Source organism: Lissotriton vulgaris, chromosome 9 (genome assembly GCF_964263255.1).
Source record: "Lissotriton vulgaris chromosome 9, aLisVul1.2, whole genome shotgun sequence".
Lineage (NCBI taxonomy): Eukaryota > Metazoa > Chordata > Amphibia > Caudata > Salamandridae > Lissotriton > Lissotriton vulgaris.
In genome coordinates this window covers 936,012,537-936,037,798 of record NC_141697.1, presented here as the reverse complement: position 1 = coordinate 936,037,798, position 25,262 = coordinate 936,012,537, and the positions used below count along the sequence as shown (strand labels likewise).

Genomic DNA, 25,262 nt, shown 5'->3' with positions numbered 1-25,262 from the left:
GGACACCAGACACCTTCCCACCACCTCCCGCCCCCAACTCCCCCCCCCCCCCCAACCCCCCGTCCCCAATTGCACCTCGAGTCACCCCAACTTCTCCAGGTCCCCCCTCCCCCAGCACAGGACCCAACTGCAAAGTAGTGGCTCCCATCCAAACCGGCGAGCAAACGTGCTCACTGAAACTTGTAGTCCGTAGTATTCACCACGGAGGCCTTATGGGCCCTGTGGTGCGTGAATTGGCTACTGAACCTTTCAAGCCTTGTTCCCATGCCCCTCCGCCCCACAATACTCAATGCGACTCATAAAAGAAAGTTCTCACATTAGTCCGTTCCGGTGATCATGGAGGCGCCGCCTTCAGGTTCTCATCTCTCAGAAACCGCGGACAGCTGTTAGGCCTCAAGGATTTCCCCCGAAGTCTGGGGGGTGACCTTCGGGCCCCTAGCACCATCCAGCCCCGAAAAGTCAGTGTCTGAGCCCGTGGCCAGGGCCTCTGAGGCTGATTCTCTTGCCGATGGGACCGGCGCCGATCCCGACACCTCTTTAACTGCCTGCAGCGCTGCTCTCCGTTCGTCTTCAGTTTGCGATGTGGACGGCTTGTTGGATCCCCGGTTGCGCCCTCTGAGCCTTCTCGATCGCCTGACCTCATGGTTCTGGCGCTCCTCCTCGGCTCTAAATCGAGCCCCATCTGTGCCCGCCCTGTAGGTGTCCCACCAGGTCCATGCATCCGCCGGAGTTTCGAAGAACAGTGCCTTGTCCTCCACTATCACTCGCAGCTTGGCTGGGAACAGCAGGGAGTATTGCAATCCCTCGGCACGTAGCTCCTTTTTGATAGAGAGGAACGAAGCTCGCTGTTTCTGGGTCTCAAACGTATAATCCGGGAATAGTGTGACTTTACTATTGTCCACCTGAAATGGGCCCGCATCCCTGGCCCGCTGAAGGAGCCAGTCTCTGTCCTTATAGTGGAGCAATTTGATGACCACCGGGCGCGGCGGAAGGCCCAGGCGCGGGGGTCGGGAAGGCACGCGGTGCGCCCGCTCCAGGGTGAAGAAGGGAGATAGGCCCTCCGGGGCAACCACAGTCTTTAGCCAGTCGGTCAGGTAGCCCACCATGTCCGTACCTTCTTTTTTTTCCGGCAGGCCCACCAGGCGTACGTTATTCCGCCGACTGCGGTTTTCAGCGTCCTCTGCTCTCTTCTCTAGGGCCTGTATCCGCTCCATTGCTTCTGTGAGCCACCCCTCCATTGATTTATGGGCCGGCACGACCTCCTGTAGGGCAGCTTCAGTGGCCTTGACCCTGTCCTGCAGCTTCGCATGATCTGCTCGTAAGTGCCCCAGCCCCGTCGCCACTTGACCAATATCGTGCTGCAGTGCCTCCTTCGTGGCAGCAATGGCGTCCAGTATCCGGTCCTGCATCAGTTGTAGCTCCGTGGGGGGTTGCGAGGAGTCTTCTGGCGTTTCCGTGGCCGGGCTTCCTTCCCCCTTGGGTCCTCTAGGCTTTCCCATCTTGCACCTCTGAGCAATTCCGGACTCCCAGGGTGAACCGGCGGCGACGGCGTCCCTCGCAATAGGCAGATCGTCAGCCTCAAGGTGGTCCCGCCGCTAGCCGTCGTCTGGCGGTGAGCCGATTCTTTGGGGCAGTGCTGCGGGGGTCGAAAACGGTACCAGTGGCCTGTTAGGGCTCGGCGGCTTCTCCGGCAACCGGGCGTCAGGGGTCCGCCCGGGGTCCACCAGGCTGGCCCCGCCCTCACTCCTCCTGGTCAGCACTCCCTCAAGCCCACCTCAACGTTCAGCAGTGTTGGCGATCTGGAGCTTCCCCCCACGAAGGAATCAGAACCTGGTCTCAGAATTGTAGAGGAGAGTGTAGGGCGCGCAATTCCACAGCGGGCGCACCCCTCTCCCCGGTCCTGGTTCTCCGCCTCCGCGTCCCACGGGTCTAGAGTGACGGTGCTGTGGCCGGATTCAATGCTCCTCCGGGCCCCTCGCAGAGATGGCGCCACCATTCATGCCAGGCCAGGGTCAGACAGCCGCCCAATCGGATCGCGGGCCCCGTTTCCGGGCCGCTAAATGGGACTTCCGGGCAGTCTCCACACCCGGTACCTCCGTAGGGTCCTCCCAAGGCAAGGCCGGTTGTGTCTCGGCCTCTCACGAGCGTTCCGTCCGGGTACAGGGCCCGGCAGCACCCACAGGGATCGCGGGCCTCAAAGCCGGGGCCCAGAGTAAGCCCCTCGCGGCTGTGGGCGGAGCTCCGCCAGAGCACCGCTCCCGATCGGACCCCGCACTGACCTCAGGGTCCGCCGGTGCTCCGGATAGCCTCAGCCGCTCTCCAGCAGTCTAGCGCTTCACGGCTCCCCTCTCTGAGGTAGCAGGACTTCAGGGGCAGGTTCGACGCTATTCTTCGGCGGCCGCTAGGTAGGATGCCGCCATCTTGGTCCCGGTCGTCTCGGGTACTCCGCGCCCTTCAGCGCCCTTTGTGCTTGTTTCTGCGGCGCGCTTCCCCAACCGGGACAGACCTGGGGGTTGGCTCCGGGATCTACCCGATTTCCACGGGGATCCCGGGTCTAAGACAGGATTAGTGGCGGATTACGGGCAGAGGGTCGGGAGCCTCGCTAGGCTGCGACCGTCTTCATCGGCTGCTAGCCACGCCCCTCCCCGCCTTCACACTCATGAAACCACATCTAAGCGGGAACGACACAACCTCAAGTATCAGAAATATTCGAAGGAATCGGCCATATTGGCACAGCTGCGGGCAGACCTCATCTCCATCCGTTAACCAGTAGTCCGCCGGGTCCAGACCAGCTCGCCCCTGTCCACTCCTGACCACGGCCATCATGCGCAGTAGTATAGTAGGTAGCAAACAGTACAGGATGAAACGGACACAGGATCGGTACAAATCAGGCCAGGGGTGTAAACCAGAGGACCCCAGTATCAACGGGGGAGCATGCAATAATTGCGGCAGTCCAGACTTTCCAATAGCAGCATCAGGAGCAGCAAGCAATATGGGTGTAGTCTCGCCGCCCAAGAAAGCGAGGTCTCCCCCGCGGGATGACAGCGGGGCCACACCAAAGCAGTTCGAGTCGAGCAGCCACCTCGCTCCCCAGTCATTCGGGCACGAACGGGTCCCGACGCGGGGCCCTTAGGCCGCATCCGCCACAATCGAAGCCACTTGGAGATTCAGGGCCGCAGGCGCACAGTCCTGCAAAAGCACAGCGGCAGCATTCCTCACAGCAGCCGAGGGAGGCGAAGGAGCACACATTTGAAATCGAGCCGCGTCCATGAGGGACGGCCCAACAAACATGGCAGCGAATCGATTGTCTTTCACACCGGAGCCGAAGACCATGGCCTCACGTAAAGAATGTAGGGCTCCAAGGACATCACCAATCGTGGGCTCACGATCACAGATCACGGCCATTGCGCGCTTCAGCGGCCCAGGTTCGCCGCTCCGAGTAAATTTGTGACACTTGGCTCCGGTCGCCATCTTGTAAATTCAGCCGCGCCTCTCCGTGCCTCAACTTCTGGAGTGGGCTCTCAAGCAAGGCCCACCGCTAAAGTCCACTCGAGCCACGGAAATGGCAACCTTGGTGCAGAAAGGAGGGCCACCAAAAACGGGGACCGCCAGCGGCACCGTCCAACAGGCGCCGCCCGCCGATGCCGGGCGAAGGGCTTCAAGATGGCCGGACAGGGCAACAATGGGGGGGCATGCCTCCTGCACGGTCTACCCCCATCCGCGGCGGGCCGCGCCCTACCACCGGGCCCCCAGGCCACAGGCCGGGCCCGGTCAGTCGCCACCGGTACAACCGCACAATGGCCTCTTCAGCCGACTCCTCTCCTCCACCAAGGGCCGACGCCTTCACTCCGGCCGGCCGTCTCAGGCAAGTCCCCGGTCTTCGCGCCGCGGAGGCCCCGGACCAAGCAAGGGCATAACTCCAGATCCGCGGCACACAGGAGCCCCCGGGACAAACGGTGAGTGCGAGCATTGTTTCACCTCTCCATTACTTGTCGAGTGTGTCGTCTCGGAACAGGATGAAGGTCAGGATATGCGTTAAGGCAGGAAGGTCGGCGGAGCCGAGCTACAGTGCGGCCATCACGGTCGCGAGCTTGGCTCCTCCCCCTAAATTGCTCATTTTAAAGAGTAACTGTAGAGAATTGGTACAGATGATTTTCTAACCTCTATAGTATTTGCTAGGATTCGATAATGTTTGGTATCAAACTTAGTATGAATTGTTTGTTTTTATGGTGCCAAACCTTTTTATCGACACTTTTTATGTATGTTTTGTGTCTTTTATGATTGTAAATTATCGAATAAAGACTAATGAATTGAATTGAATTGAATATGTGTTATAAAGTCACTTTTATTCATTTACCTCTGTTTTGAAGGCAGAATCTGATAATTGTTTCTCAATTCTTTCCTAGTGTATTTTCAAAATGGTAAAGTAGTTATGCTAAATTGGTGTAGTAATTTATCTATTTTTTTGTGTGCAGCTGGACTTGATTTTGAATGTATCTATCTCCAGCCCAAGAATACCACGGTAGATGCAAATCTCCCTCTTCTTGTGATGCCTCATGGTAAATAAATGTCTGCCTTTTATTTTGAAGTGGTCCATTTGTAGTGTGTTGATAATAACAAAATAACAGACATGGGATTAAATGAGTACTTTGAGGCTGATGCATGAAAAGTATGTATGAGCCCAAAGCAGCTTTGCACCAAGTGGTCTTGTGTTGTGCCACCTATAACTATATTCATAATCATTGTTTTATTTTTGGATCACTGAAACAATATCGATGGCAAAAATATAGAACTACAAAAATATCGAATAAAAAATATAGAATGCCAAAATATCGACTTCCTATCTCCAAACAGGTAAGTACAAAAATATCGAATCAAAAATATTGCTGTAAAAAATATAGATAGTCAAAATCTCGAATTTTTTAAATAGTTCAAAGTAATTTAAAATAATAAATATTACTAACTTAAACATACTTAAAATACTTAAATAACATTAAAATGAATAAAAAAGTAATATAAATAAAAAAATGTTTTTAATACATATATATAGACCAAGCCTTAGTGGCGAAACGCGTCGGTAGGCAGCTACCAGATTCTGTGCCTTAAATAAAGAACACTTTAGCATCCAGAAGTAGCCTGCGTATTTTCTTCGTAAAGGGAGAAACTTGGATTGTGTATATATATATTTGGACAGTGAGCAAGGGCGTTCACGCCCGAAACGCGTCTGTTTGGCAGTGTGTTGCACCTCTGCACGTTATATGAAATAAAGGACGAAGAAATACCTTGAAGAAGTCTGGCTGTGGATTTATCCATCTGTGTCTGCGTACTGGGTTTGTTGTGGAAGCGCCGCATCAACCTCCGGTTGGAATCTATATATATATATATATATATATCTGGAAACACTCGAACCACTTCCTGATACTCCGCAGCAGCAGACAGGCGAGGAAAGAGACACAGACCTCCGAGGTATTTCAAGTGGGCAGTGATTTTATTTTAAGTGACCCAACACAACGCGTTTCAAGCCCGTAAGCCCTTGATCACGTGTCACAGTTTGAAAACACCAACATCTACATTTAAAGTGCAAAGTGCCCCTCCCACTCTTGGCGTCATAGATCACATGTGCAAAAACACTGAAAACATCCTAATGTGTTTTTACCGTTCGCATTCACAACGTTTTCAAAAAGGCATATTGCTATTGACACACGACAGATATTTTCAATAAACATGTTCATTATATATATATATATATATATATATATATATATATATATATATATATATATATATATATATATATAAACATAGTATTAATAAAAAATATACAATATATTTACCATAGGATAGCGAGAGGGTTAAATTTACTATTACCACTCCAGTGAGTGCAACAGTAGAAAAAACATTGGATAGCGTAGCAGTAAAAATTACTATTCCCACTCCAGTGAGAGCAACAGTAGGGAAAGCGTTGGATAGCGGGAGGGTAAAAATTACTATTCCCACTCCAGAGAGTGCAACAGTAGGGAAAGAGTTGGATAGCGTAGAGGTAAAAATTACTATTCCCACTCCAGAGAGTGCAACAGTAGGGAAAGCATTGGATAGCGTAGGGGTAAAAATTACTATTCCCACTCCAGAGAGTGCAACAGTAAGGAAAGCGTTGGATAGAGTTGGGGTAAAAATTACTATTCCCACTCCAGTGAGTGCAACAGTAGGGAAAGCCTTGGATAGCGTAGGGGTAAAAATTACTATTCCCACTCCAGTGAGAGCAACAGTAGGAAAGCGTTAGATAGCGGGAGGGTAAAAATTACTATTCCCACTCCAGAAAGTGCGACAGTAGGGAAAGCGTTGGATAGCGGGAGGGTAAAAATTACTATTCACACTACAGAGAGTGCAACAGTAGGGAAAGCGTTGGATAGCGTAGGGGTAAAGATTACTATTCCCAATCGAGAGATGGCAACAGTAGGGAAAGCGTTGGATAGCGTAGAGATAAAAATGACTATTGCCACTCCAGAGAGTGCAACAGTAGGGAAAGCGTAGGATAGCGTAGGGGTAAAAATTACTATTCCCACTCCAAAGAGTGCAACATTGGGGAAAGTGTTGGATAGTGTAGGGGTAAAAATTACTATTCCCACTCCAGTGAGTGCAACAGTAGGGAAAGCGTTGGATAGCAGGAGGGTAAAAACTACTATTCCCACTCCAGTGGGTGCAACAGTAGGGAAAGTAAATACTTCATATATAAATTAAAAAAAATAATATTAATACCAATTACAAATTAATTAAAATAATTAACACTTTTAAATAATATATTATTAATCAATTAAAAATACAAATAAAAATTCATTATTAACCTACTAATACAAATTATTTACCAATTAACAATAAATTAACTAACAATTAAATAATTAAAAATTAGATTAACATTTTTTTTGAATTACTTACAATTAAATTACTTCCCACCCTAATCCCCTATAAACCCACAACCCGCTACAGAAAATAAATTACTAAAATTAACATATTTATCAATTAATTAAAATTAATTACCAATTATATTTTAAAGAATTACCAATTAATAATTAATAATTAATTCAAAATAAATACCAATAAATAAATTAACATATTTTATTAATTATAATTAAGTTACTTCCCACCCTATTCCCCTATAAACCCACAACCCGCTACAGAAAATAAATTACTAAAATTTACATATTGATCAATTAATCAATTAATTAAAAATTAATTACCAATTATATTTTAATTAATTACAAATTATATTTTAATTAATTACCAATTAATAATTAATTAACAATTAATACAAAAAAACTATAAATAAATTAACATATTTAATTAATTATATTTCAATTACTTCCCACCCTATTCCCCTATAAACCCGCAACCCGCTACAGAAAATAAATTACATAAATTAACATAATTATCAATTAATCAATTAATTAAAATTAATTACCAATTATATTTTAATTATACAATTAATAATTAACAATTAATTCAAAATAAATATCAATCAATAAATAAAGATATTTAATGAATTATAATTAAATTACTTCCCACCCTATTCCCCTATAAACCCACAACCCGCTACAGAATTATATTATGCAAAAATTAAATAAAAAAATTAATTAATATAAATAATAAAAGAAATATACACTTTTCAAACATATACTAACATAAAATACACTTTAAAAATTGATATTAATTTACTTACCTCAAATTCGATATTTTTGTAGTCTATATTCTGTCCATTCTATATTTTTGTAGTCTATAGTCTGTCCATTCTATATTTTTGTTGTCTATATTCTGTCCATTCATAGGGGTCCATTAGGATGGCAGGCGGAAACAGTCCTCCCGCCACCCTAACGGAGATCGGGACCGCCCGCCTAAATGGCGGGGGTCCCGACAATGGCATTAGGATGCGCCCGCCACAGTGGCGGGCACATTCCTCAATTTAATATTGTGGCGGGCGGTGCTCACTGCACCGCCCGCCACAATGTTCAAAACAAATGCACGCATTTGCATAACCGAGGCGGCAGGCACCACGCGGTGCCTGCCGCTGCGATTATGCAAATGCAGGGGGGTACCACAGGTACCCCCCTTTTGCCACCCCCCTTTGCCCGTCACTCTGGGGGCCCACAGGGGCCCCCCAGAGTGAACACTGCATGCCTTTCCGTGGCGGCATTGCCGCCACGGAAAGGCATTGACAAATGCCTATTCTAATATGGCTGGCGGTGTATGATAGACACCGCCACCATGTTCTCCCTTTTCCGCCCCAGCCGCTAAGCGACCGGGGCGGTAAACAGGCGGGCGGTCTTTCTCACCGCTGCGGTCCCCTCCGCCATCGTAATATGGCGGGGGGGAATGCAGGGAAGGATGTCGGGCGGATTGCCTCCGCCAGGGTGGCGGTGGCAATCCCCCCCGACATCCTAATGGGCCCCTAAATGTTTGATGTCTATATTCTGTCCATTCGATATTATGTCCATTCTATATTTTTGATTCGATATTAATGCTATCCTATTCGATATTTATGTAGTCTATATTCTGTCCAGTCAATATTGTATCCATTCTATATTTTTTAATCGATATTAATGCAAATCGATATTAAAAACTCGATATTTTGAGTGTATACCTTTAGTTTTGTAATTCTTAGCAAATACACTGGGCATTGGTGGTGATTGAATCCTGTTTATGAATTGGGATGCAGCCCTATACTTGTGAGGCTAACAGGATGTACCGTGTTTTGCTCATTGATTCTATTCTTCATAATGCATTAGGGAGTATTCTTCACACCCAGTCTGCAGTGCCTAGCTACTCCAGATATTTGTGTATCAGCCAGCTAGCGAGCTCACAACAAAACATGATAATAAACATTGGACGGAGCAGCATACCTAAGTATAAAAGATCATAGGAAAAAATAATTATGCAGGACACTGGCCACATAACTAACACAGTTCAGTTATTCTATATAGTTGGGTGTTAATGAGTTCACAACAGTACACACCACGATAATAGACAGTCATACGTTCCAACAAAACACATTAGACAGAACAGATCAATGGTACTATACTCTCTAAGCTCATAAACGCATGCCACTGTTCACAAAGCCGCGCAACAGCACATAACGCATTAGCCCACCATCTACCCAAGATCCTATACTCCAGTCAAATGGATACTGTGTACTCCGAATAAGACATCTGTGAGGCTTTGGGGAATAGTAAGGAGAAAATCGTCTCACCTTTCTGGACAATGAAGATGAAGCAGCAGCTCCTCATGACAGATGTTCCATTGGAGACGGTTGGGGCGGCCTTGTGACTCCTGGGCAGTCTCTCACTGTTATAGTGTCCTCCACAACAGTTATTCCTGCCACCTGGGCTATGGGTTTCTGCTGTGTGATTCAGGTCACTACTCCAAACAGGTAGGGACTTTACTCTGTTTATTGCTCCAACAAGGAAGCCAGTTCATCTGGTTTCCAAGAATTAGGCTCAGTTTGTTGGCAGTGAACCAAACCTGCATGTAGGCTCAGTTTGGAGCAGTGTGTTAAATTTTCCACACCTGGCTCTTTAGTGTCTTCTTGCCACACGCTGGTGTAGAGAATATCCTCGGTAATGTGGTGAAAGTTAAACAAATTACTGAATAGAAATTTGATGCTTGTACTCCCCTGGTGACTAGTTACTTTTGCCCTCTCCAGTCACAAAAGAATGTGTTTCCTTTTTGATGACCTCTTAACTTTGGCATACTAATATGCAGTCCTTTAACTTCCCGTGACTAGTTTAGGCTGGCTTAGGTAGATCCACAGCCATTTCGCTGGGGGTTGTTGGAAATGGGATAGGGGTTGGTTTCCCTGTGGCATGGTTACCTGGTTTCGCAGGAGGAAGACAGGTCATGTATGAGTGGGTGCTGGTTTATACAAAAAGTCATCAGGCCTGCATACTGAAGATTACAATTCAACAGCACTGTCACAAGAAGACTTGTGGACTGCAGCACCCACCGGTCCTTTCTCTCCTCCCAATCAGAAGACACCCTCCATACATTGCCCAGAGGCCATTACGTCAAATGACCCAGGCATGAGAGACTGAACAAAGCTTTACACATGACACCCGGTAGGCAACCACTCCTACTGCAGATTATATTGGCACCATTATCAGTATCCACATTGCCGGGTAGATTTAACAGTTGTCTGATGCCTCAAACTTTTGAAAATAGGCGACCACTCTGGGGATTCACATGATTGTCAATCTTAGTGGGAGGAAATGCATAAGACTGTAAAATGTACAAGTGCACGGCAGCACCACTTCATAAAACCTCACAAAGGACTTTCATCCTAAGAACATCACACTCTTAATTACCTCAGACACATACTTCAAGCTAGGCAATGCATCCACGAGCCCTCCCGGAGTGCACAAGTAAAAACAGAAAAACACCTGGCTACACACATTGCACACCTCTAGCCTCTATAATATATGACCAAAGCACATACACAAAAGGTGCACGTATGAACCACACTATCTTTCTCAGGCAACACAGCTAGGGTGTTGAGGTACCCAATTATCAATAGCATTGCAAGGCCATATTAACAACATTAAATGTGTTCTAACCCTAAATGATAATTACTAAGAAATAAGTCTACGCAGATCAAACATGTTGTGAGGCATGTATGGCAGTTTCAGAAAAATGTTAGTCAAATGTCGGTATGAAAGCCAAATATTCCCTTTAGGCAACAATTGTAAAAAGGTGTTCAGTATCAACTATGGAAAGCATTAAGAACTGAGAAAATTATTATTCACGTCTTCCATGCAATTGACTGGGACATGGGCACTATTTGAGACCAATCTGAGAGTTACAGCAGCTACATGAATGTTGGTGCTTGGTCCTGTTGGACGTTTTTAGCCTTAAGACTTGCAAAACCTTTTTGGAAATTAAATGTCTTTATCAGGGCAAACTAGCAAACTGTACCTAGAAAAGGCAGTAGGAAGTCAAACACCATAGTTAGGCAATTACACTGTAGCATTTGAACTTCCTAGCAAAAAGCAAGGAGCGGAAGTAACTCCTAAAGTGAAACCGCCATGATTATATTTTTCTGGGTTATCTGTCGGGATGTCCTGTTCCTCCAGGAGTATTTGCACATGCTGTGCTCGTTTTAATACCTTGATGAAAAGTCTTGAAATTTTAAGGACTGACTTGTCAGATTCTATTCCATGGTTCACAGTTATAAGAGGCTTCCCAAAGCTCTGCTTTCTGTTTCAGAAAGAAGTGCAATGTTCTGAGTGATCAAGTGGATGTTGTCCAGGCAAGCAAAAACTTCTGTACCTCCAGCCTCACAAATTTCCACTAGGGGCAAACATTTGCTGGCTGGACCTTCACCCATTTAGCTCTCTGGGTCTGCAAGTACTGACAACCAGCTTTGGAACAAAATGATGAAGCAAAAGTTCAAGATAATAACGGAGTCGCCACTCTTTCCAGCTCAAGCAGAGATTCTTCGTTGAGCTGTAATCTGCTAGTTCGATTTCAGCAGGTTCTGTCCCTAGAGTAAATCCTTCAGAGTTTTTTTAACTGGAAACCAGTCTATTGGGGATTGAGGCTTAGCCAATCGGAATACATTTGCCAGGCTTCTCAATCCCAGATTTGCTGCAAAATGATGTGCTCCTTCCTCTGGTCTTATCCTCAGTGGCAAAATTATCCCAGAGTTTGAGGTTACCAGAAACTAAATGGTGATTCCCAATCTGTTCTTAATGCCCCCTCCCAATCTCCAGCCCTAGCTCTCTGCATTCAGCCCACTCTACTAGACAGGAAATCTCCTCCCTTCAGCCAGCACTTGGCACAGGCCTCCTGTTGTGCCTGGCTCCAGTAGTGCGGCGGGACTCCTTCAATGCTGTGGATGATTCGACTGAGGTCTTTTCAAACAAGGATGTTCATTTGCAGTAAGTACGACCAATGGCAGGGGTGAATTGAGCCTGGGACATGAAGGCAGTTTGGAAAATCAATCCCCGTCTGATAGGAACGAGTCATACTTATCTCAATATTAGAATAGGATGGCCAGACATTCAGTTTCATCTGGGTTTTAGCTGCTTTTAGAAGTGCTCCCTAGATTTCTGAGAGACTCTGACGGGATGGACTTTTTCCCGATTTTAAGAGCAGGCAATGCAAGCAGCGTTGCAGGAATACTAGGCCAATGTGTGGCCGAGGTATTCCTGCAGCGTGAATCTGAATCCACCCCAAAGCTAACCAAGAAACTTTATTGGTTTAAAACATGGATTTAGAGCAAGTTCAGATACGTGGGCAACATTTGTAAGCCTGCCTACACACTTCGCAGTTGGTAGTCTTTCTTGGACAGGCAGGTCCTGAATAACATGAGACTGAGTCACTGCTGAAGCTTGTTTTCATGTGGGTCCTGGCCTGTGCCTGACAGCGCCCTGGTCCCCCACCATGTTTGTGTTAATGTTTAGACCAGCTTGTTGGTCTCCTTCTCGCAACTGCGGCTGCCGAGGTCCATGCTAGACGTCGCTCATTCTGGTTGGCTCTTGCCTGCTGCAAAGACCTGCCTGCGCCTGCAACTCTAGGGCCTAGCCAACTGAACCCGGCAGACTGCAGCCTGTTCCTGTCTGCTGTGGTGAGTGAAAAACGACCAACTCAATCCTGCATTCTATTACAAGACTGGTGGCTTGATTATGACAAACCTTCTGTCCTGTAAATCTCTACAGATACGCCTACATGTCTTTAATAGAATCTAAACCTCCTGTCACGTTAGAGGGAGAGATTTAATCAGTTGCACACTGGTGTATATAAATCTCATGGCTTTAAATTATGAAGGCATAATGATGTGTGTACTAGACATTGTCACTCCTTCACAATTTAAAGCCATGAGATGGATGACAACACTGCTCGAGTGGTAGTACACTTGTCAACATTTTGTTCCATTGTGCTGCAACGTTTGTTTGATATTGATGAAGCAGATAGATCAATGGTTGATGTTAAATTATGCAGTCAATGGTACTTATTGACTGAAACCCCAAAAACTGAAATATATAAAAACATGCGGTAAATTAATCTTCCAATTGAAAAACAAATATATTTTTAGGGGAGGAGCCGGACAAACTGTGGGGACCCAGGTATGTTTATGGCATCAAGAGCTGTGGCAATTATTCCTGAAATATGTGACCGTCCACCAACTGCTCTGCATGCCAAGCAGCCCGCTGTATATTTGATATCTCTCTGAAGAATCAGTTTGTCAAATAAAAATGCAACACACTTTTAAAAAGGTGTGCGTTCGCTGTTTTATTGTGCAAGTTACTGGCTGCTTTTCCAAAGTTGCTAAGGAGAATTGTAGTCCTCCTATGTTTCTGCCTTATCAAGTTTATCTCTTTGAAATCTGTCCACCCTTTCTTAGAAGGGCATACTGTGTAGTCATTTCAAAGGTGCTTCTGCCTGTGTCCGTAGGGGTTCCGGTTAGGTGGCACCTGTGCCATCCGTTTGATCAGTAGGCCTATCTGTTACTGAAAGATTTTCAAAAGGAGTACAAATCATGCTTGTGTTTGGCTTTGAGGTAGCAGAGCTGAAACTACTGATATCCAGGGATCAGAGTGAGGCCCCATCCTGCAATGGTTTCTCTATGCGATGCTAACCATTACTGATTCTCCAGCCTTGAAAGAAAAGACTCAAAAGAAAGTTATAAACTTTGTTTGTTGAGACAAACCATTTTGATCTAAGTGATTGGTGTGCTGTAGTGTTGCAAGACAGGGGAGGTTCACAGAAAAATCAAACTTCCACCCACAATATATTATCCAGACCTCCAACTTCTTGTGAATCAGACAGTGCTTTCCAAATCTTTCAAGGCAAGTGCTCATACTTGTCCTGATGACCCTTTTTCTTGCAGGCCAAGAAATGTTTATTTAGATTGAAGACTATCCTGTTCTTCTGGTCTCAGCCAAGATCAAAAAGTCCCAGAAGATTTTCCCTTTATCGGGCATAGCCCTATTTCCACCCCTAGTGGTACACACCACCCACATGCAGTGAAAAGTGTTTTCTTTACTACCCCAGTTTGTCTCGTATCACTCCATTCTCTACTGTGGCTAAGTTCTTCAACTTCTGAAGCTATGTCAAAATGTGTCTTCCTGTTGGAGGCTTTAGGACCAATCACACCCATTATGCTAGTGATGGTCCTTGACTCTTCTTTTGGATCATGAACAAAATGTGTTGACTCAGTCCCATTTTGAATCTTTACAGTCAGAAGACGTCCCCTCAACCCTGCATTCCTACCCGAGAACTTGAAATTTCTTAATGTGGTCAAACTACTAACTGCAGTTCAGTCCTGCATAGGGTATGCTCTGTACATTTACAGGACACATATTTTCAATGTTTCTGTGTGTCCATAACCACACACAATTTAATTTACATCAATGCACAACATTTACCAATGCTGGTTGGTTTCAAAGTGGTACATCGGGTAGCCTCCAAACTACTAACCCTAAGGTTGGACACATATGAACCCATTTATGAAATACTTTGAATCCATTCCAGCACACACATTAATGGGGGCAGTATTACTGTCTACAATGCTTACACTGAAAAGTAATATTCTAGCCAGCAGTAAGGCAAGCTACTAGGCGGTATTTAACCACTAGAGACCCTTCTCCTGGTGGTTGAGGTTGTTTGCCACTGGTTTACAGAGTAGTCCATCTTACCGTTGCTCTTCAAATTAAGCCAAGTACTCCTTTCTGAGCTTGTCTTTTATGATAGCGAGGACGCACACTCGAGTCTCATAGAGGTAGTGTGGGGGAACCAAGACTCTAAACTCAACAATCAACAGGCCTAATACATCCTTGTTCAGCCCAGTATTTTATAACCAAAGAAATTACATTTATTATCTCTGCAGAACGATATACTACACAATTATATAGGTATCAGATTTCAGGTTAAATATTCTTACCCTGCACAAACCCTCCACCCACTCAATCTGGTGACCTCCTACCTAGTAAATAGTGAGTTTAAGCGAAATTAGGCCCAGGTGCAAGTTTTACTAAGCTGTTGCCCCATAGCAACTGGTGGATCCGTTGATAACGTTCTTTAGCCCAACAAAGATTTACTGATGAGTAGAAATCCTCTTTGTCTTTGCTTGTGTTTGCAATCTCTCAGTCTCTGGAGGCGTGTCTCACTGTTGCCTGGTGCATGATGATCTTATCCTGGGAGGCACTGATTGGACTATGTTGCTTCAAACACTGGTCAGCGTCTTTGATGATATCTCTTTATCCACAGATGTGGTCCTGCTTCTCACGTGCAGACCTCTTCAGGAGTCTGCTTCCAGGTGGGACCGTTAAGGGCTGGCCTTCGGTAGATGTGGCCTTCAGAAGAGGTGTCCGTGGCGGGTGGGGCCCCCGTGCCAGACGTCCCTGGCAGGTTAGGGCATCTGGACAGGGGCAAACTTCGATGGAGATGGGTTGTGTCACAGGCTGGCAGCACCAGTCCTCTGACTGTGGAAGTGTTGGTTGGCACTGCATTATGTAGTTAAACTTCTTATTGCAGTTCACCTCCTGAACCATGCTTAGGGAGACTGGATGACTTCATGCTCCACAGGTCAATCCAATGATGCTCCCACTGGATAGTCTGCTTCTTCTGGGTGTCCCATTCACCGGAGTTTCATCAGGGCTTCCTTCCTTGACAGTCTCTCCTCCTGCAATGCTAGGCACTCTCCTTCCCTCTCTGAACAGGCATGTATACGTCCGGGTGCTAGGTAGATCCACAGCTTCTCCAGTAGGGTTGCCACCTTTCCTAGAAATAAATTCCATCTTTTTGTTTTGTTATTCTGGAACTGCCAAAAGCTGGTCGGTGAAAAAGAATGTGTGTATACTTGTCAGGGTTTTTTGTAACATGGTCATTACCCATCTGTTTGCTGTAATAATCAACCTGAAGTGAATAGCACAGCCCTCGAATACTTTTGAAATGTATTCTTTATATGTTTGATTTTCTGGTTCTTAGCAAGCAGCCCCTAACAACCTGCCTTTGTTACTAGATGTTTCTCTTTCTGTCTTTCAGGGGGACCTTACTCAGCGTATGTGGCAGAGTGGATGTTATTTCCAGCTGTACTTTGCAGAATAGGTTTTGCAGTGCTTCTAGGTGAGTGTTCAGACGTATGCTGCATACACCAAACACAGGAGACCTGCACCTGAAGATCTTGACCTTGCAAAAATCAATGCTGATTAACAGTCAAGGTGCTGGGTGTACTTCATTGCAAAGTGGGGAACTATTTTGTGCACCAATATTGTACTTTATTCCCTCCATGTAACTTGCTTCCCGCTTCTATATCCCTTCTAAGTGTAAACCAGCAAGCTTTTCAATTTGTAAAATGTGATCTTCAAGTTTAGGATGTACCCTGTAATGGTTTGCAGACTCTGTCAAAGACCTGACATTTCGTTGTGATCTACATTTCAAATAACTACTTTCATGTGATTTTCTTTGACACAATGCCAAACATGGAGTGGTAAATATATGAGGACACATCCTGGGTTAGTGCTAACAGAGTTCCAGGGAAATAAGTTGAATCTCAGTAAAAAGCTAGATATCCAGTGTGACACATAGATCGTTTTTAGAAGCAATGTTCTTTAATGTACTCAGAAGCTACTGTGCTAAGGACATGTCAAGCATGGTTACTATTGGGAGGCAATACCAAGAGCTTTCAAATGGGTCATACTTCAGAAAATGTTGAAAGATGGAGGATTTTAAAAAGCTGGAAGGTAGAGCTACAGGTGACCGCTTAGGTTCCGTGCAGTTAAGTGCGAAGTTTTGTACCAAAGAGACAGACATTCTGAAGAGCACTACTGTAATGGAAGTCAGGCAGGCTGGTTAGTACCCACTATTGGGTCATGTTGTTATCCTATTGAAAGAGTTCATAGTGACTAAGCAATGTGACAAGTTCATGTAGAAAACAAGGAATGTATTGTAGTATTTATGGAAATATATAACCAGCGGAAAAAATACAACCGAAATGTAAGAAAAGTCTGAAATGTGTGCAGATCTGGAGATCATATAACCAGAATGATAAAGATAAATTGGAAATGGTTCGCGGGCAGGCTCTCAAAATTGCTTTAACTACAAGTTCATTGAGGTAGAGCTAAAGATTTTAGTTATGAATTTGCAGAAGGAAAAAAATTGATGAATAAAGTACTTTACAGATTTTCAAATACTAATGGTAATAAACCCATTTTAAGACCAACATGATTTTCAGTGACAGGTACTCTTAGACATAGAAGTAATGATTTGAGATGGGGGAAAAAAGTCTTGGGAATAAGTTTGGACAAATATATTTTGAGCTGAAGTAAGCACATTCACCAGCCTCCCAGAAGGAGTGAAACATAAATTAACTCCTATTAAGTGACGGAATTAGTACTTAGTGAGCAACATTAAAATCTTATTTTATATTTCTGTGAAGTTATGGGTGGTGTCTAATGGCAGAGCAGAATTCTCTAACAAAAGGAATTTCCCAAAGCTGTATCCAGTGGAGTTTTAAATAATACTAGGTTCTTGTATCCCCTTCTCCAATTGATTGGCCACTCTTTACTTTCATTTTTTAATACATGCACCAGTGTTCTACTAGTGTGTGGGTAGATGTCACTTTGTTTATGGGTTTGTTCACAGAGTGGCTTATCAGTTCTTAAATATCATTTTGTCTCAATTTAGTGAACTACAGAGGGTCTCTGGGATTCGGACAGGACTGCGTCTTCTCTCTTCCAGGCAATGTAGGAGACCAGGATGTTAAGGATGTACAGGTAAGCAATACTAGTGTAGCATGTTGCAGGAAAATGTATTGCATCTTTTGCTTAGAAAATGTCCCATGACCATCAGTAGTTCTTTGGGCACTTACCCACATGTGGCATTTTATCTTTAGCACCTATAACAGATGGGAGGCTCAGTAGTGTATGTATCAAGCAGTCATTCATGTGTCATGAGGTGCTGGCAGAGAGCACTAACTGCATATCATATCTTAAGCCTAAAATAAGAATTGCTCTCTACTTTGCTTGAAGTGTCCATTTGAATTTGGTTTGCAACCTAAAACCTTTCCAAAGGGTGACAGTTCCTGGAGCCGGTTCCACAGATTGTGTTAACAGCGGATGCATTGCTCTCCGACTGGGGAGCTCATCTATTACATCACACCATGCAGGGCAGTTGGACTCCTCAACAAAAGTTATTCCACGTCAACCACCTGGAGTTACTAGCCATTTTCCTAGCCCTAAAGGCATTCCAAAAACTAATATTGTGCAAGGTTGTCCTAGTCCACACGGACAACATGACAGCCATGTACTACATACAGAAACAAGGCGGGACACATTCCTTACAGCTCTCCCAATTAGCACAAAGCATATGGAGATGGGCTATACCTCAGAACATTTTTCTCATAGCCCAACATGTCCAGGGAGTCCAGAACAACATAGCCGATCTGTTAAGCCGTCAAACGCAACAGATTCATGAGTGGGAAATTAATCCGCAAGTTCTTCAACCATTTTTCCAAATGTGGGGCCAACCAGACATAGACCTCTTCACCACACACAAAAATGCCAAATGCCCAAGCTTCGCTACCAGATATCCACACCCATCCAACATTCACTTACCCTTGTCCTAGTTGCTCCAACATGGGCCAGACAACCGTGGTACACCACATTACTGGAACTGTCCGTAGTTCCGCACCAAAAACTACACCTCTCCCCACGCCGCCTAACCCAGAACCATGGAAAGTTCAGACACCCAGACCCAGCTCAGCTCAACCTTGCAATCTGGCTCCTGAGGTCTTAGAATTCGGTTACCTTAACCTTCCCCCTGACTGTATGGGCATTATAAAGAGGCTAGTCGTCCCACCACTAGAGCCTGCTTGCAGCCAAGTGGAAGCGATTTGTCATATATTGTCATAACAACACCATCAATCCCCTAAATGTGTCTATACAACACATCATAGGTTACCTACTACATCTCCATAAGTGTAACTTAGCCTATACATCTATTATGTTACACCTCGCTGCCATAGCAGCCTATTTACAAAATAGACATAATTTTTCAGAGTACCTGCCATCAAAGCATTTATGGAAGGACTCAAAAGGATAATTCCTCCCAGGGTACCACCCTCACCTGTGTGGAATTTCAACATTGTTCTCACAAGAATAATGGGTCCTCCCTTTGAACCTCTACACAAATGTGAGCTCCAGTTTCTAACTTGGAAAGTTGCTTTCCTAGTGGCCATCACTTCTCTTAGAAGAGTTAGTGAGCTAAAAGCACTAACTATTCGGGAACCTTTCTTACAAATCCATCACAATAAGGTTGTTCTCAGAACCAACCTGAAATTCCTCCCTAAGGTTATTTCTCCCTTCCACCTCAGTCAGTCTGTAGAGTTGCCAGTGTTCTTCTCGCAACCATAGACAGTCGCAGAAAGAGCTCTTCATACTCTAGATGTTAAAAGAGCATTGCTTTATTACATTGAAAGAACACAGCCTTTTCGTAAGACCAAACAACTTTTTGTATCTTTCTCACAACCACATAAGGGCAACTCCATATCAAAACCTGGGATAACAAGGTGGATTGTTAAATGCATACTTGCAATCACAAAGCAAAACATACCTTATCTGTTCCTCCTAAAGCCCACTCTACAAGAAAGATAGGGGCTTCAATGGCTTTTTAGGGAACATTCCCTTAAATGACATCTGCAAAGCAGCTACATGGTCTACACCGCACACATTCACAAAGCCCTATTGTGTATATGTGGAAACAAAACAACAAGCTAGTGTTAGCCAGGCTGTGCTCAAAACACTATTTCAAACTACTACAATAGATACTGGTGGTCGCCGCTAAGGAAGTGTACTGCTATACAATCTATGCATAGTGTTGATCTGCAGCTCATATGCCTCGAACAGAAAATGCTGCTTACCAGTATGCATCTGTTCTTGGCATGTAGAGCTGTAGAGCTGCAGATCCACACACGCCCACCCGCCTCCCCGGCTACCTTTATCTGTTCCTGTATTATCTTATTTAGATACAGCATACAGGGGCATCTTTTCTGTTTCTTACAGAACTCCATCATTTCCCTGCTGGCGAAAACAACAATCTGAGGATGGAGCCGATGCCCATGCGCACTATGATCTAAAGGAGGAGTCGCCTATCTCGTGACTTCCAAAGACTTTTCCAAAGACAAAAACAAGTGCAAACATCCGGGCCCAACACCAAATAGTGATATATGCACAGTGTGTGGATCTGCAGCTCTACATGCCAAGAACAGATGCATACTGATAAGTAGCATTTTCCTTCTAGGGTCAAGGCTGTTTCCCTTTCAGGGCTCTAGTTTTCCACACCAGTGGTCGGTGTTCTTCGTGGTGCCGCACTTCTGCTGTGGAAAGTCATGAAAAGAAACTAACAGCAGCACGCTTGAGTAGTGCCTTTATATGCACCACGCCCATGACTTCCAGCATGTATGACACCACTTGGACCTCGACAACCACCAGAACCCCGACTCAAACGCTCTAGTGGAGAACCTCTCCAACCTGGGACTCAAGCAACTGGTAAAATCCCCCACTCACATGGCGGGTCACACTCTTGATCCCATTTTTGCCGTAGGATCTAATATCCGGGTCACCCACACCTCCCAGCACACCTGGACCGATCACCACTGTATCCATTTCACTTTCTCGTCCGCCGCCGCACCCAGAATAGCTCCGCGCCCTCCTCGACAAAGCTGGAGCAAGATCTCCATGGAACTCCTCAACTCCACCCTCCTTCAGGACCCCCCGCCTCCTTCACCGACACTGAAGCAGCCGCAGCGGAACTCCACAGGTGGATCACCAGCTGCGCAGATAAACTAGCTCCCCTGAGACAAGCTACCACCATATGCCCTTCGAAACCCGCCGCCTGGTTCACAGTGGAACTCCTCGAGTCCAGACGCACCTGTAGACGCCTCGAGAAATCGTGGAGGAACCAGAAGACCCCGGCAGACCACGCAGACTATAGAAGCGCCATGAGGAATTACCACCAGCTGATAAGAGACACCAAAAGAACTTTCATCAGCGAAAATATCAACGCCTACGCAACGAACAGCAGCGAACTCTCCAAGATCATCACTCATATCAACAAACCCACCTTCAAAGCCTCAGACATCACCCCCTCCCAAGATCTCTGCAACAAGCTAAGCGCTTTCTTCCGTCATAAGACCATGACCCTCTACGTCAACTTCAACGAACCTATGAATGCGTCCAATCTCACCACCACTATCTCCACTACGCCTACCGTAACCACCTGGTCCCCCGCCTCCATCGATCTCATCACCACCATCATGAAGAAAACTCACTCAGGAGCCCCCACGGACCCCTGCCCCCTCATATCTTCCACAGAGCCTTCTCGGCCATCGCTCCAGAGCTAGCCCGCACCATCAACTTCTCCCTGTCCATTGGCACCTACCCCCCGGATTGGAAACGCTCAGAAATCAAGCCCCTCCTCAAAAAGCCTTTGGCCGACCCGATGGACCTAAAGAACTACCTGCCCATCTCCCTCCTTCCCTTCGCGGCCAAAGTAGCAGAGAGACTCCTCAACACCCAACTGACAACCTTTGTCGAAGACAACTGCATCCTAGACACTTCCCAATCCGGCATCCGGAGCAACCACAGCACCGAGACAGCCCTAATCGCCGCCACCGATGACATACGCATGCTGCTCGACCAGGGCCAAACCGCAGCCCTCATTCTTCTGGACCTCTCTGTGGCTTTGGACACCTTCTTGCACAGCATACTGCCCACCAGACTCCACAACGCAGGGATCCAGGAAACCGCCCTCAACTGGATCCGCTCTTTCCTCTCCAACAGGACTGAGACTTAGGCTCCCTCCTTTTCTCTCCTAACCCACAGACATAATCTGCGGAGTCCCCCAAGGTTCCTCCCTGAGCCTCACCCTGTTCAACATCTACATGGCCCCCCTCGCCAACATAGTCAGACGACACGGACTAAACATCGTATCCTACGCCGACGACACCCAACTAATCCTATCCCTCACCAGAAACCCAGAAGATACCAGACTCAGCTTTCAAGAGAGAATGAAGAACGTCGCCACCTAGATGAAGGACAGCTGTTTTAAACGCAACGCCGAGAAGACAGAGATTCTCATCTTCAGACCCCACCCCCGCATGGAACAACTCATGGTGGCCATCTGCCCTCGGCCCCCACCCCCACGGACCACGCACGTAACCTCGGCATAATCCTAGACTCCTCCCTCTCCATGAACCGCCAAATCAACGCCATCTGATCCACCTGTTTCAACTGCCTATGGACTCTACAGAAGACTTTCAAATGGATTCCCCCTGACAGTCACCCACTATCTCATCACAAGCAGGCTAGACTACGGAAACGCCCTCTATGCAGGAATCAACAAATCTCTACTACACAAACTCCAAACAATCCAGAACGCAGCCGCCAGGCTAATCTTAGGGACACCTCGCCATGATCATATGACCCCTCACCTGTGAGGACTCCACTGGCTCCCCGTCGAGAAGAGGGTCACCTTCAAACTACTCACACACGCCTACAAGGCTCTCAACAACATCGGACCCAGCTACCTCAACAACAGAATAAGTTTCCACGCACCCATAAGAAACCTCCCTTCAGCGGACCTCGCCCTGGCAGAGGTCCCCCGCATCCGCCAAGCCAGATCAGGAGGAAGAGCTTTTTCCTACACCACTGCCACAGCATGGCACTCTCTCCCATTAGGAATATGGAGCTCTCCTAACCTGCACTCATTCAGACGAGATCTCAAGACCTGGCTCTTCGACTGACCTGGAGCTGCCCTACCCTCCCCTCAGCCCCTTGAGACCCTCACGGGTGAGTAGCGCGCTTCACCAACCCCTGATTGATTGATTGATTGATTGATTGAGACGAACAACGCCAGGGGTACTGCTCAGGATGAATTTCCAGATCCAATCTGATACCTGGGCATAATTCCAAGGTAAGGAATCTGCGGCTAGACAGTCTCTACAAAGTAAGGCACTACCGAAGGTAAGTACCTTGTTCTTTAATTGTGTAGGGTTGTTATTCATTTTGCGTCTGTCATTCTCCCCACAAGGGAATTGAACTTGGGTCTTCCCATTATTTTCATCATATTTAAACCTTTAAAATGGGATCTCTGTAATTATGAGTTCCAGGCGGGTGGGTGATTTTATTACAAAGATTGTTTAAGTGGCTCACAGGCGACTCTAAATCATCTCAACAAATGAATTGCAATACCTTTTTCATATGTCTTTTTTGTAGTATGCAGTGGAGCAAGTGCTGAAGGAGGAGCCTCTAGACCCACACAACGTGGCTCTGACTGGTGGGTCCCATGGTGGATTTTTGGTTTGTCACCTAGTTGGGCAATACCCTGAAATGTACAAAGCCTGTGCCGCCAGGAATCCAGTTGTAAACCTGGCATCTATGATGGGATCAACTGATATCCCTGACTGGTAAGTGCGGATTTCCGTATTGGTACTTTACTATAGCTTAAGGTTGTAGTTTGCCCTTCTCCTAGACTATGTCTGCTTGTTAATTCAAGGTGGCTAATTGAAAGTGCAGGAAAGGTAGTTCAGGATAGTAAAGTTTACCTTTGAGATCCTTTTCTCATAATGCAGACTTCACATCACAAGAGAAGGCACGAAGATAATCCCTGATAACAAAAATTACAGTTGTGTAGGACTCTGTCATTAAAGCCCATCACACATGCCAGAGAACCCCTTCCAGTAATTACAGCTGGTAAACCCCTCATGCCCTCTTTAATCACAATCATGTTGGTAACCTCCCTCTGTATTTCTTTGTATCTTAGCATTTTCTGTATTTTTTTTATTTTAGTTCTTATTGACCCAGTGGGACTGAAATCTTCAGCCGGAACTGGTTTATCCTACATACAATTGCTGCTGGTTTTTTCAACATTTGAGTTTCGATCTCAGTATAGGTTTACTCCCAATCCACACCTTCCTATTGAAGAAATTCTGCCAATCCCATGGTCAGACCATAGAGCCATTCTGTTCACGATAACTACCACCCATCATATCTTCAAGGCGCACACACCCCTCAAGACAACCAGAGGACGCAACTGGAGGAACATCGGTCCCCAGCAGATGCAAAATACTCTGTCCTCCTCTCTACCTGACCTGAAATATGATACAAATAGAGCCACAGATAATTTCTCCAATTGGATGAAATCCGCTGTAAACTTACTGGCACCAGAAAAAAGCATAACTAACAAACGTGTAAAGAAATCTGAGCCCTGGTTCTGTGATGCCTTACGCAAACAGAAACAACTCTGCAGACAGGCAGAGAGGCGCTGGAGAAGCAGCTATTCAATAGCTGACAAAAAGCTATACTCTCAATCTCTGAGTACCTATAAAAAGTTAATACTAGAAAAGAAGAGTAAGTACTTTTCAAATAAGATTCAACAAGCAGGCAACTCCGGCAAAGCACTCTTCTCAACATTAAAATAGCTAGTCAAGCTTCCCGAACCACATAAAAAAGGCATTAATGCAGCTTTTTGTAACCAACAAGCAATGTCTTTTAAGAACAAGGTAGGAATCATCTCGAGTCATTTATAGACAGGGAAGTTAGCACAGTAGCAAAACATGCCATAATCTCGTCATCCCCCTCCACTCTCCTAGACTCGTTTGAACCACCAAACAGAGAGCAAGTAGAGAATGTAATTAATTCAATCAAATCCCGAGCGCCATCTGACCCATGTCCTCCAAACATATTTCACATGGCACCTAACATAATAAGCGAACAACTCAGCATTCTTTTTAAAGAGATTACCAGGTCAGGTGTCTTTCCAGATGCATGGAAATTAATATCCATCCTTCCAATGCTAAAAAATGCTAATCTAGACCCCAATGACAATAACAGCTACAGACCAATAGCAAGGATCCCCTTCCCGTAAAAAATCCTGGAGAAAATCTTAAACTCCCAACTAACGACCTTCATCGAATCAGCAAACCTACTGGACTCTTCTCAGTATGGTTTCCGACAAGGTCATGGCACGGAAACTGCCTTGATCATGGCAGCAAAGGAGACCTGGGCCATACTGGACACAGGTGCCAATGCAGCCTTGATCCTGTTGGACCTGTGGGCGCCGTTGATACTGTGAACCATGATATCCTAGTTGGGAGACTCCAAGAGATAGAAGTTAAGAATTCTGCCCAAACACTGCTTAAATCCTTTCTGAGCAACAGATTCCAATATGTTCAGATAGGGGACTTTCGCTCAGAAGAGTTCACCTTACCTTGTGGGGTG

The 25,262-nt window shown here is 45.7% G+C and overlaps 1 protein-coding gene across 1 annotated transcript in view; it reads left to right on the top strand.

The window, feature by feature from the left end:
• Window positions 1-25,262, top strand: part of APEH (acylaminoacyl-peptide hydrolase) — an 883,124-nt gene that overhangs the window by 731,752 nt on the left and 126,110 nt on the right. The window contains exons 16-19 of the mRNA XM_086938781.1: window positions 4,476-4,559; window positions 16,030-16,110; window positions 17,671-17,759; window positions 23,259-23,449. Coding sequence (XP_086794907.1) covers window positions 4,476-4,559; window positions 16,030-16,110; window positions 17,671-17,759; window positions 23,259-23,449 — 445 coding nt within the window. The remainder of the gene's footprint in view (window positions 1-4,475; window positions 4,560-16,029; window positions 16,111-17,670; window positions 17,760-23,258; window positions 23,450-25,262) is intronic.